The 11,225-nt window shown below is 43.0% G+C and overlaps 1 protein-coding gene and 1 non-coding gene across 4 annotated transcripts; one reads left to right on the forward strand and one right to left on the reverse strand.

Annotated features, from left to right (window-relative positions):
- Positions 1 to 282: 282 nt before the first annotated feature.
- Positions 283 to 9,804, forward strand: LOC123188636 (uncharacterized). Of its 3 annotated transcripts, XR_006494981.1 has the most exons (10): positions 283 to 417; positions 946 to 998; positions 1,126 to 1,182; positions 6,315 to 6,439; positions 7,156 to 7,223; positions 7,775 to 7,915; positions 8,603 to 8,643; positions 9,030 to 9,163; positions 9,301 to 9,399; positions 9,482 to 9,804. XR_006494981.1 is itself a non-coding variant. In XM_044600834.1 (6 exons), the coding sequence occupies exons 1-6, from the start codon at positions 8,187 to 8,189 to the stop codon at positions 9,608 to 9,610; spliced, it is 501 nt and encodes a 166-aa protein (XP_044456769.1). In that variant the 5' UTR covers positions 7,943 to 8,186; the 3' UTR covers positions 9,611 to 9,804. The 3 variants fall into 3 exon arrangements, 2 of the variants coding, with proteins under 2 accessions (XP_044456769.1, XP_044456770.1); XM_044600834.1 differs by lacking the exons at positions 283 to 417; positions 946 to 998; positions 1,126 to 1,182; ... (1 more) ...; positions 7,156 to 7,223; positions 7,775 to 7,915 and adding exons at positions 7,943 to 8,251; positions 8,739 to 8,771; XM_044600835.1 differs by lacking the exons at positions 283 to 417; positions 946 to 998; positions 1,126 to 1,182; ... (1 more) ...; positions 7,156 to 7,223; positions 7,775 to 7,915 and adding an exon at positions 8,115 to 8,251.
- Positions 9,805 to 10,171: 367 nt separating this feature from the next.
- Positions 10,172 to 10,253, reverse strand: TRNAS-AGA (transfer RNA serine (anticodon AGA)). Its single transcript has one exon. It is a non-coding gene; the product is annotated as a tRNA-Ser (tRNA).
- Positions 10,254 to 11,225: the final 972 nt, after the last annotated feature.

The following is an 11,225-nucleotide window of genomic DNA, read 5'->3' on the forward strand; positions in this document are numbered from 1 at the left end:
TCACTCCGTAGCTAGGTACCCTCCGGCTCCTTCTCAACGCCGTTCATGGCGGGCACCAAGTCCAGCAGGTGTTCGATCAAGGATGTGTTTGGTTGCAGGGATATCCTCTGAGGGACAGGGGTAGCCCTTTTATCCAGGGGATGCCACATGTTTGGATCCGAGGCGAGGGAGGATAGGGGCAACCAGATGCCTCGAATATTCGCCAAAAACGGGGCTGGGGTCACCCGCGAAAAACGAGCGGGTCGCGGCAGCCACCCCGCGCGCGCGTCGCTTCGTCCAGGCGCGAAACAATATTTTCGCGTATTGACCCCCGCTCACCCCTCCGCGAAATCCTCACTTACCCCATTACTCATCTCTCTCTTCCGTGAGCGGCGGCGACAGCGGTGGCGCCGCATCTAGCAGAGAGGCCGGCGAGAGGTGAATCCTCTACTCTTTCCCTCTCTCCTCCTTTCTTTCTATCTTCCCACCTCCATCAATCGCGTGTGCCGGTTGGTCGTTGCGGAGGGTGTGCACGGGGGCGACGTTGGCTAGATTTGAGGCGGCGGCGCGAGATCTGAACGAGGACGGCGGCTGGGGGCTTGAGGAGGCGCGAGCGGCACCAGGAGGCCACCCATGCCCACCGTGGGGAACCTGGCCATGGGAGGAGCTCACCACCAGGGCCTGCAGGCGGAGGTGGAGAAGGACTCCCCGACGAGCGGCGCAAGTGCACACGGGAGCTTCTCCACGGTGAGCGCAAGTGCATCCGGTGCCGCGCTCGGCTGCATGTGCACGGCTGAATCCGCTCGGCTGCATCGGCGTGTGTGTGTTCTGAAGTTTACTGTTGCAGACTGATGCATAATGTTCATGAGTGTGTGTGCTAGAGTCTGCTCATGTGTGTGTGTACAAGACTGATCTATATTATCTGTTTTTTTGTGGGAACTGATTGTATATTATCTACTGTTGCAGGATATTTCAAGGTCACCGTGAGCACATCTGGCAGCACAACTCCTTCAATTGAGGTAACACATACACCCCACTGTCTAATCTCCTGTTTCTTTTTCTGAAATATTCCGGCGTGCAGGGGCTGGTAGATGCGTGGTCTCTGCTCATGTGTAGTTCATTGATTGATTTAATTTTCTGGTGCAGGAGAGTTGAAGGCCACCGTCACTACATCTAGCAGCACATGCACAACTACAATCTGAGGTTATTTCTCCCCTAAATCCTATTCTGTTCTTTAGTAAAATGTTTAACAGTGGAAAAAGAATGTTAGCTTTGGTTCTAAGTAGCTGTCCATTTGTACACATACGGTGTGCTATTGAATTCTTGTTCAACAGTGGAAAAAGAATGTTGGTTTTGGTTCTAAGTAGTTGTCCATCTGTTCACATGTTGGTGTCATTTGTAGTCATGCATTGTAGAGGGACAGAGATACTTGCTGAAATTCTTGTTTTGTTCGGTCTTTCATTATGTTCAAAAATGCTTGCTGTAATTTTTTTTCTTTAAGCTCAAATACTTGTTCTAATTAGTATCTCAATGTCCAAACAATTGCTGGAGCACACTTTAGGACCCTGGCTGCTTACATATCTTCTAAGTTCCTAACTATCAATAGGTCTGACATGTCAGCAAATGGGGGAATCACTAGACCTATTAACTGTACAAATAGGGATTCTAGGAAAGGGACTTCCATAAAAATTTGGTCAGACAATACAATACAGAGCAAAGGAACCAACACTGGGATATTCAAGGAGAAGAATGAACCAACCTAATTCCTGACGGAACTTTACAAGAAACATTTTTCCGGCATCAACTAGCTCCTCATATTGCGTAACCCTGTCGACGATAACAACACGCATATATATATATGATTAGTACAAAAAATTCACAACCACAGGAAAAATATATAAATAAAATCACAACAGAAGTGTATATGCAGAGCAAGGGAACACATGCTAGTTATATCCTACAAAATCAGCTGGGCATATATCACCAAAAAATGTTCTCCAAAACACACAAAAGAAGGGAGTAATATATCGTTCCTTCCAAATTCAAGTCAAGTGACAAACTGAAACTAATGTCATGAAGTCATAAAATAAAGTTCACACACAATTCAAAGGGAAATACTAGACACGACTCCTTGAGATGGCTGATGCTTGTTAGCACATTGTTGTTCCAAAAATAAGTGGATTGTTCTACTAGCAATTGTAAATGAAGTTACAACACAGTTATAGATTGATAAGTTTTCAGTTATGAAATAACATCATTTTCGAAGATTAGATAATAATTATTTTGATACACATGTACTGCGACATTTGGTGAAAATCTATATACATGTACTGTGACATTTTAACTGAGTTACCCGATATCAGTACTAAATGTTGAAAACTTTCTGTCGATATCTGGTTCTCTACTCCTATCAATTGTGTCGTCAAACTATGTTAATTCACAATGGGCTTTTGTTTCCAACTACAGCTCCGCCAATTCACTATGTCCACTGCAAATGGTGAATCAATCAAGTGTATGGTATTAAAAAGATTGAGGTCACTAATTACTTGGTCATGAAATCAAAGAAGCAGCGCCGAGCTTCCTCCTTGGACATTGGCGCCAACAGCGGGGACACCTGATGTACTGCTGCTTCATCCACCATAAGGTCCAGCTAAACCGGTAAAAGATCTGACTGAAAGAAAAAGGAAAAAGAAATAGAAGTCAGGTTGGAGGAATTTGATGATCTGTAACAAAGTTGGTGGATCTTTGATCATGTATATCCAAAGTTAGTCAGCCTTTGATGAAATATTCAAAGTTGATTGTTTGGTTTGATGATATATGTTGAAGACGTTTTTACAAATACAGAACAACAAATACAGAACAAATAAACTATATAAAATATACTAATATGCCCTTGTTGGACCGCTGCTCTCCAGCACATTGTTTGGGTGCGCTGCGAGGAACTCCTCGGCGGATATGGTGTGGGCATACTCGTCGTCGTGGCGACGAAGCGCACATCCCTATACACAGCAAACACAGATCTTCAAGAGTACGGACGAGTCAGGTTCATTGGAGCTAGGATTGCAGCGAACCCCGGGCCAAAAACTAAGCGCTTATGACCAATGGCGGATCTAGGGTTTGAAAACAGGGTGATCCACCTTAAAAAAATTGACACCAAAATTATATACATGTGTATGCGTTCATCAGGTCATGTACTGTACTGGACATTACTCCCTCTGTACCGAAATACTCAACTACAAGTATTTCGGTACAGAGGTACTCCCTCCGTCTCATAATATAAGAACGTTTTTGACACTAGTGTAGTGCCAAAAACGTTCTTATATTATGGGACAGAGGGAGTAGTAGTTAGCAACTTGCTCTTGATTATTTTTGCTAGCTAGCTGTGATCATCATTCGTGCTCTGGATAGCAATTACGTAGTAAACAATTAGCAACCTGGTCCACCTCAATCTCATCTTCGGCTCTGGACAAACCGCAAATCGACTCTGCAAAAAAGTGGCTGCAGGCTGCTGCTCAGCTCCCAGCTGCTAGCTTGTTATGTTGCACGTCTCCAGGCCCCAGGTCCCAAGGTGCACGCCTGCACACCGCCGGCCGTCGGGCAGACTGATGTGGCTGGGCGCGGTGGGCGGCTCCAGCGCGGCGGCAGCAGCAGGGCACAGGCGCGCAGCCACTTGCAGGCAAGGCGGCTTGAGTTGGAGGGCGGGGAAGGGTGCAGCGTGTCGGCTACGGTGGGGCATCCGGGTCCGGCGGGGGGCGGCTGGTGCGGGAGAGAGGACAGAGCGAGCAGGCACTGGGGCAGAGGAGTCGGTCCTGCTGGCCTGTTGTGCTGCGGGCCGGGACGACTGGGTTGTTTGCTCGTTTTTTTTTCTCTGCCTCATCTCCTAATTCTCAGTACCCTAAAGAAAACTACCCTAAAAAAAGATACAAAAGAAAGAAAGAAAAAACACCCTAAAAATATCCTAATTCTCGGGAGCAACTAAATGTCATTGAACTTATTTTTGAAGTTCATGTTGTTTTTAAGAGTAAGAAGGATGGTGGGGTACTCGGTGAAGAAGGATGACTTGCTGTGCGATGCGTGATTGGTCGTATCCGTGGACTTCGTAGGTAGAAGCGCAAGGGCGCAGGGTCTTTTGGCAGTGCATGCATGGTTCGTTTTATGCATGAAGGCACATTGCGCCCTACGACATGCACATCCTCCATAAACGCAAATGTGAACACGTTAGTGCATCGATGATACATCATCCAGAACTCCGTCATGAAGTTTTATGGCGCGGTTGAACGACTGAAGGCAATGTGACCATTACACACGACAATCATGAAGATCGTGACTTTTGCTTCTTCTTGCTCTACATGTTGATTGACTCATTCGTTCACTCAATATTGTTCTACAAGTTGTGTAGTCTGTACACGCTACCATGATGTATACAATTCAGAGGGCGGACCATTCACTTGCATCCATTTTTGGACCAAGCTCAAGGGACAGTATGTGAGAGACGACATGTGCCGGCTCTAATTATTCTTGTATCGTTGAATTTGATCTATCCTTGAAAAACTTGTTGAACATCCGGTTATCTCGTTGAATCTGAACTATTGTTGTACTAGAGATATTTGCATCCTATTTATAGATGATTTGTGCTATTTTTAATCCGAATTTTGATGAATTCCGTCATGTTCGATTAAATTCATCTGGTTTGTTGAAATCCGGCTTAAAATGTAGTACGTCCTGATTTATTAGTCCCTTCTTTAGGGTCATATTTTGACCAAGATTTTTACTAATAAAATATAAATTATACATAGCAAAACTAATACAAATCCAATGATATATTTTTTCATGCATTAATATTTTGTTAGTTAAATTTATAATAAAAAATTGGCATAAAATATGAAGGGGTCAATAAATCAAGACGGAGGTAGTATGCGGCTACGGTTGGACGGCTCCCGCATCAGTGTTCATGGATTGGTCCCTTCCGGTTCGCGAGCGGATAGATGTCCAGTTTGGAATCAGCGTTGGAGATGGCCTAAGCCCTTAGTTAGTTGCTCCCGAGAATTAGGATATTTTTAGGGTGTTTTTTCTTTCTTTCTTTTGTATCTTTTTTAGGGTAGTTTTCTTTAGGGTACTGAGAATTAGGAGATGAGGCAGAGAAAAAAACGAGCAAACGGCCCAGTCATCCCGGCCCGCAGCACAACAGGCCAGCAAGACCGACTCCTCTGCCCCAGCGCCTGCTCACTCTGTCCTCTCTCCCGCACCAGCCGCCCCCCGCCGGACCCGGACGCCCCGCCGTAGCCGGCACGCTGCACCCTTCCCCGCCCTCCAACTCAAGCCGCCTTGCCTGCAAGTGGCTGCGCGCCTGCGCCCTGCTGCTGCCGCCGCGCTGGAGCCGCCCACCGCGCCCAGCCACATCAGTCTGCCCGGCAGCCGGCGGTGTGCAGGCGTGCATCCTGGGACCTGGGGCCTGGAGACGTGCAACATAACAAGCTAGCAGCTGGGAGCTGAGCAGCAGCCTGCAGCCACTTTTTTGCAGAGTCGATTTGCGGTTTGTCCAGAGCCGAAGGTGAGATTGAGGTGGACCAGGTTGCTAATTGTTTGCTACGTAATTGCTATCCAGAGCACGAATGATGATCCCAGCTAGCTAGCAAAAATAATCAAGAGCAAGTTGCTAACTACTACTCCCTCTGTCCCATAATATAAGAACGTTTTTGGCACTACACTAGTGTCAAAAACGTTCTTATATTATGAGACGGAGGGAGTACCTCTGTACCGAAATACTTGTAGTTGAGTATTTCGGTACAGAGGGAGTAATGTCCAGTACAGTACATGACCTGATGAACACATACACATGTATATAATTTTGGTGTCAATTTTTTTAAGGTGGATCACCCTGTTTTCAAACCCTAGATCCGCCGTTGGTCATAAGCACTTAGTTTTTGGCCCGGGGTTCGCTGCAATCCTGGCTCCGATGAACCTGACTCGTCCGTGCTCTTGAAGATCTGTGTTTGCTGTGTATAGGGATGTGCGCTTCGTCGCCATGACGACGAGTATGCCCACACCATATCCGCCGAGGAGTTCCTCGCGGCGCACCCAAACAATGTGCTGGAGAGCAGCGGTCTAACAAGGGCATATTAGTATATTTTTGTATAGTTTATTTGTTCTGTATTTGTTGTTCTGTATTTGTAAAAACGTCTTCAACATATATCATCAAACCAAACAATCAACTTTGAATATTTCATCAAAGGCTGACTAACTTTGCATATGTATGATCAAAGATCCACCAACTTTGTTACAGATCATCAAATTCCTCCAACCTGACTTCTATTTCTTTTTCCTTTTTCTTTCAGTCAGATCTTTTACCGGTTTAGCTGGACCTTATGGTGGATGAAGCAGCAGTACATCAGGTGTCCCCGCTGTTGGCGCTAATGTCCAAGGAGGAAGCTCGGCGCTGCTTCTTTGATTTCATGACCAAGTAATTAGTGACCTCAATCTTTTTAATACCATACACTTGATTGGTTCACCATTTGCAGTGGACATAGTGAATTGGCGGAGCTGTAGTTGGAAACAAAAGCCCATTGTGAATTAACATGGTTTGACGACACAATTGGTAGGAGTAGAGAACCAGATATCGACAGAAAGTTTTCAACATTTAGTACTGACATCGGGTAACTCAGTTAAAATGTCACAGTACATGTATATAGATTTTCACCAAATGTCGCAGTACATGTGTATCAAAATAATTTTTATCTAATCTTCGAAAATGATGCTATTTCATAACTGAAAACTTATCAAGCTATAACTGTGTTGTAACTTCATTTAGAATTGCTAGTAGAACAATCCACTTATTTTTGGAACAACAATGTGCTAACAAGCATCAGCCATCTCAAGGAGTTGTGTCTAGTATTTCCCTTTGAATTGTGTGTGAACTTTATTTTATGACTTTATGACATTAGTTTCAGTTTGTCACTTGACTTGAATTTGAAGGAACGATATATTACTCCCTTCTTTTGTGTGTTTTGGAGAACATTTTTTGGTGATATATGCCCAGCTGATTTTGTAGGATATAACTAGCATGTGTTCCCTTGCTCTGCATATACACTTCTGTTGTGATTTTATTTATATATTTTTCCTGTGGTTGTGAATTTTTTGTACTAATCATATATATATGCGTGTTGTTATCGTCGACAGGGTTACGCAATATGAGGAGCTAGTTGATGCCGGAAAAATGTTTCTTGTAAAGTTCCGTCAGGAATTAGGTTGGTTCATTCTTCTCCTTGAATATCCCAGTGTTGGTTCCTTTGCTCTGTATTGTATTGTCTGACCAAATTTTTATGGAAGTCCCTTTCCTAGAATCCCTATTTGTACAGTTAATAGGTCTAGTGATTCCCCCATTTGCTGACATGTCAGACCTATTGATAGTTAGGAACTTAGAAGATATGTAAGCAGCCAGGGTCCTAAAGTGTGCTCCAGCCATGGTGCCAAACTGCTAAAGTAGAAACCTTCATCATTTGCTCTCACAGATGTCAATATTTTCTACTAGCATTTCTTGTACTGTAATACTGAACAAAGTGATAAATTGATTTCGTATTTCAACAGTTTTATTTGGTAATTTCTTGAAGCTGTAATTTTTTTCATGAAGTAAATTTCTGCTCTAAGCTTTGGTGAATGAAGCGTCATTTGCCAGTTAAGTTTATGAATGCATAAAAATCTTGCTTGGATTTCTGAACATTATTGTGTTGACAGATACTGCACAGTCCCCTATTATTTTTTGCACTTATGTTCAAATTCCATGACTCACTTATGTCAGAGCATTTTCGAAGACCAATGATTCCCATGGAATCGGATGCTGTCAGTCAGTTAGTCAAATCTAACTACACTGATCGACTGAGGTCCTATCTTGAAGCAGGCTGCCACCTTCAGCACCAAAGTATCCGGAATATTAACTAGTGTAAGTTAAAAGTCACATTTCCTGTGCCTGAGTGTATCGTGTATCTATAATTCTGTAGTGGAGAGCTGCTGTTTAATTATTAATCTAGCAGATATGTTTTTCCATTTGGATTTCTTCCTGGTGGTCTTTATATCTAGGTGATTAGATGAAGTTACACTGCTGTGCGTATGTAACTCACAGTACAGAAAATGCCATGCAGAATACTACAATGCTTCAGCTTTTTTAGTGTGCTCGCGGGAACAAATGGGTAGGCCCTCTTGTGAAACCCACGATGCTGAAGTATTGTGCATGGTGGTTACTGTGGCAGCAGGGCACAACTGCAATATCTATATTCAGGTTTTGACCTATTAGTTTAAGTGTAAGGTTATTGATAGAAGATCTGATTATATTGGAGTGTTAATTATAGAGTTTGAGCTCAGTGACAGTGGATAGATTCTGATTGTTAGGGAAAATACCGGCTCTGTTGGAAATCAGCCAGAACTCATGGTACCAAAAGATATTATAAATTCTAGTAACTCTTTGTAACACTAGGATGTTAATATAGGACCCTAGTATATTATGCATGATTCTTATCTTTGGACATGTCTATTTGGCTGAAACTAGTATCTCTCATTTGTCATAAACATATTTACATTTAGTCAGACCTTTATAACTATTTTTGTCTGATAATAGAGTAAATTTTTGCAGTACAATCTTGCGAGGAAAAATTGAGGACCATATAAATAAAGGTAGCTACATCTCTCTGTTGGAGTGTGCCGGTGTCACATCATTACTGCATAACTTATTCTATGGTCTCAGAAAAGGTGTTGTTACTTAACTGCAGTAAAACAGCTGCGACGGTCGAATTTATTCAGAGGCATGCACACTCGTCTTTGTTCGAACTTTTGCATTTCCTCGTTCCTTCTCCCTTTTCCTCTTTCTGAAAGACACACGGTACTTACCAGTAGAAGCATTTTCTTTCACTGTCACGTCCTCATTTTAGTGTGCACAACAATGAACCTTCACATTCTCTTTTCATGGATATCAAACTTAAATTCATCATTCATCTGCTCATGCCTTACTAACTGGCCCGTGCTGTCTAATATTTTTGTGTTTTCCACTTTATTTTGCCCAGCTAAAGTTTTGATTGAAGAACTTGAATGCCTGGCCGAGGATGTTTATAGCACTACGCTAACAGCCAGCCTTAGTATCTTAGAAGCTTCAGATTGCTTTGATGATGATGATAACCTGCCAGCAGATTCTTGTGAGGTGTGAATTCTATTTGCAGTCTCTTCGTCCCATGCTTTATTACTTCAGCCTCGAGTTTTTTAGTTCGTTAAAATACTATGGCCTGTAGGAACATTGACTAAGCCTCACCCAAAAATGTTGGCACCATATTTTACCAGGATGAAGGGCAGTCTGTGGATCCGCTGGACAGCGCAGTATCTTACTCGAGCGTTATGATTCTGGTTCACAATATGTTAAAGTTGGATTATTCGATGCAGGTTCGCATAGAAGCATCTACATGCCACTACTCTCTGTTTACTTTTGGTTGCTATTTTGTGACAGAAGTTTGCTATCCTGCAGGAGAAGATAGTCAAGGCACTGTGCCTTAAAACACCATCGTCGGAGCTAGATGGCTATTGTCTAATGTGGGACTTGCGGCCGTATATTGATGACAATGTGATGCAGCTTGCCTGGAAATTCATTTCGTAGAAGCGGAGCGGACCACGCCTGACGGTAAACTAGTGCCTGATGGACAATGATTTTGCTGCAAGCATTGTTATGTGGGGCTAGAAAGGGCCCCGCCTAAACTTAAAGGGATATGTATCCCCTATTTACCCTTAGCAGTTTAGATCTTTTAGAGATATTTCTTGATTCCCAAGTTGGTTATTTCCTAATGTTTGTTAGTTCGGTTTGGCCTCCAAGTTTGTAAGTCAACACCCCAAGCTAAGTCAAATATTGAAATAGGCGGAAAAAAAAATGTGATTTTTAGAAAAAAAAATCGTGGAATAACGATCTTAACTAAAATGATCCATGGAGTAAAATGTAAACATAAATTAAGTAGATTCTCCCACAAAGGTGAAGAAGCAAGCACTCCTGCTAATCTCTTTGACTGAAATGCCAATCTCGTCACCCACACAACACCAAGTGACACCCCACGCTAAGTCAGATATTGAAATAGACGAGTGAAAAAATATGAGTTATAATTTTTTTGTGTGGAATAACACTATTAACTAATAATAATTTGACCAAACATTTGACAAAAATCAAAACCATGGTCGGCAGGATTCGAACCTGCGCGGCCAAAGCCCACATGATTTCTAGTCATGCCCGATAAACACTCCAGCACGACCACTTGCAAGAATATTTTCTTTTGTTACCCTAAAAGGGGACAGTACCAATCCACCGCTATAGTTAAGTTTTATCTGAAATCAAAGTACCTCTACTTTGACCAAATGTATAAAAAAACCAACATTCACAATGCCAAATTTTACAAAGTTTAGTTTGATAAATTTAATACGCGGAGTAAAATCCGCCGTGTCCTCACCTCCAGCGCCGCCTCCTCTCGACCACCGCTACGAATGGATGTATGAGTACACCGACCTCTAACCTTTAATCCTCTCCCCCCTTGCTTCCTCCCTCTCTCTCGCCCTCTCTCTCATGGCCCTTTGGCTCACGCTCACCCTCTCGTTTGCTTTCTTCTCCACATCAGTTTCGACGAATGGACGAACCCTGTCGTCGCCGCCCTCTTCGATGCCAGGGACTGTTAGGCTGCTGACAATGGAGAGTATCATATATTGGTATCATGCATATGACACCCTCCATCCACGAATAAGTGTACATCACCTTTTGTCCCGAGTCAAAGTTTTAAAATTTTGAGGAACTATATAGAAAAGAGTAGTAACATATATGACATCAAATTGGTATATTATGAAAGTACATTTCAAAACGGATCCACTGATACTAATCTAGTGTCATAAATGTTGCTATTTTTTACCTATAAAATTGATCAAAATTTTAAAACTTTGACTTAGAAAAAAAGCGAAATGTACACTTATTCGTGTACGGATGGAGTAGTTTTACATGCATGATACTACTTAGAGCATCTCCAGCCGCTCGCCCTCCCAGGGGCTAGAAAAAAGCGCCGCTTGGGGGTGAACCGGCGATGTTCTCGGCGTGGGGGCGATCGGGTTCCCAGCCGCTGCCCCCCAGACGCACTTTTTGTAAATACTTTTAAAAAGACATTCGGCCAAAATTCGGCAAACACGACATAGATTCGGCGATATTTAGGCGTTCCACGGTTTTTTACATATAGAAAACATAAAAT

This window comes from Triticum aestivum, chromosome 2A (genome assembly GCF_018294505.1).
Source record: "Triticum aestivum cultivar Chinese Spring chromosome 2A, IWGSC CS RefSeq v2.1, whole genome shotgun sequence".
In the NCBI taxonomy this organism is placed as follows: domain Eukaryota; kingdom Viridiplantae; phylum Streptophyta; class Magnoliopsida; order Poales; family Poaceae; genus Triticum; species Triticum aestivum.

Bases quoted from the DNA above. Each gene is read 5' to 3' on its own strand.
- LOC123188636 (XM_044600834.1), top strand. From the start codon at position 8,187: ATGCTGAAGTATTGTGCATGGTGGTTACTGTGGCAGCAGGGCACAACT. The intron at 8,252-8,602 runs GTTTTGACCTAT...AAATTTTTGCAG, and splicing joins ACTGCAATATCTATATTCAG to TACAATCTTGCGAGGAAAAA. The intron at 9,164-9,300 runs GTGTGAATTCTA...ATATTTTACCAG, and splicing joins TGCCAGCAGATTCTTGTGAG to GATGAAGGGCAGTCTGTGGA.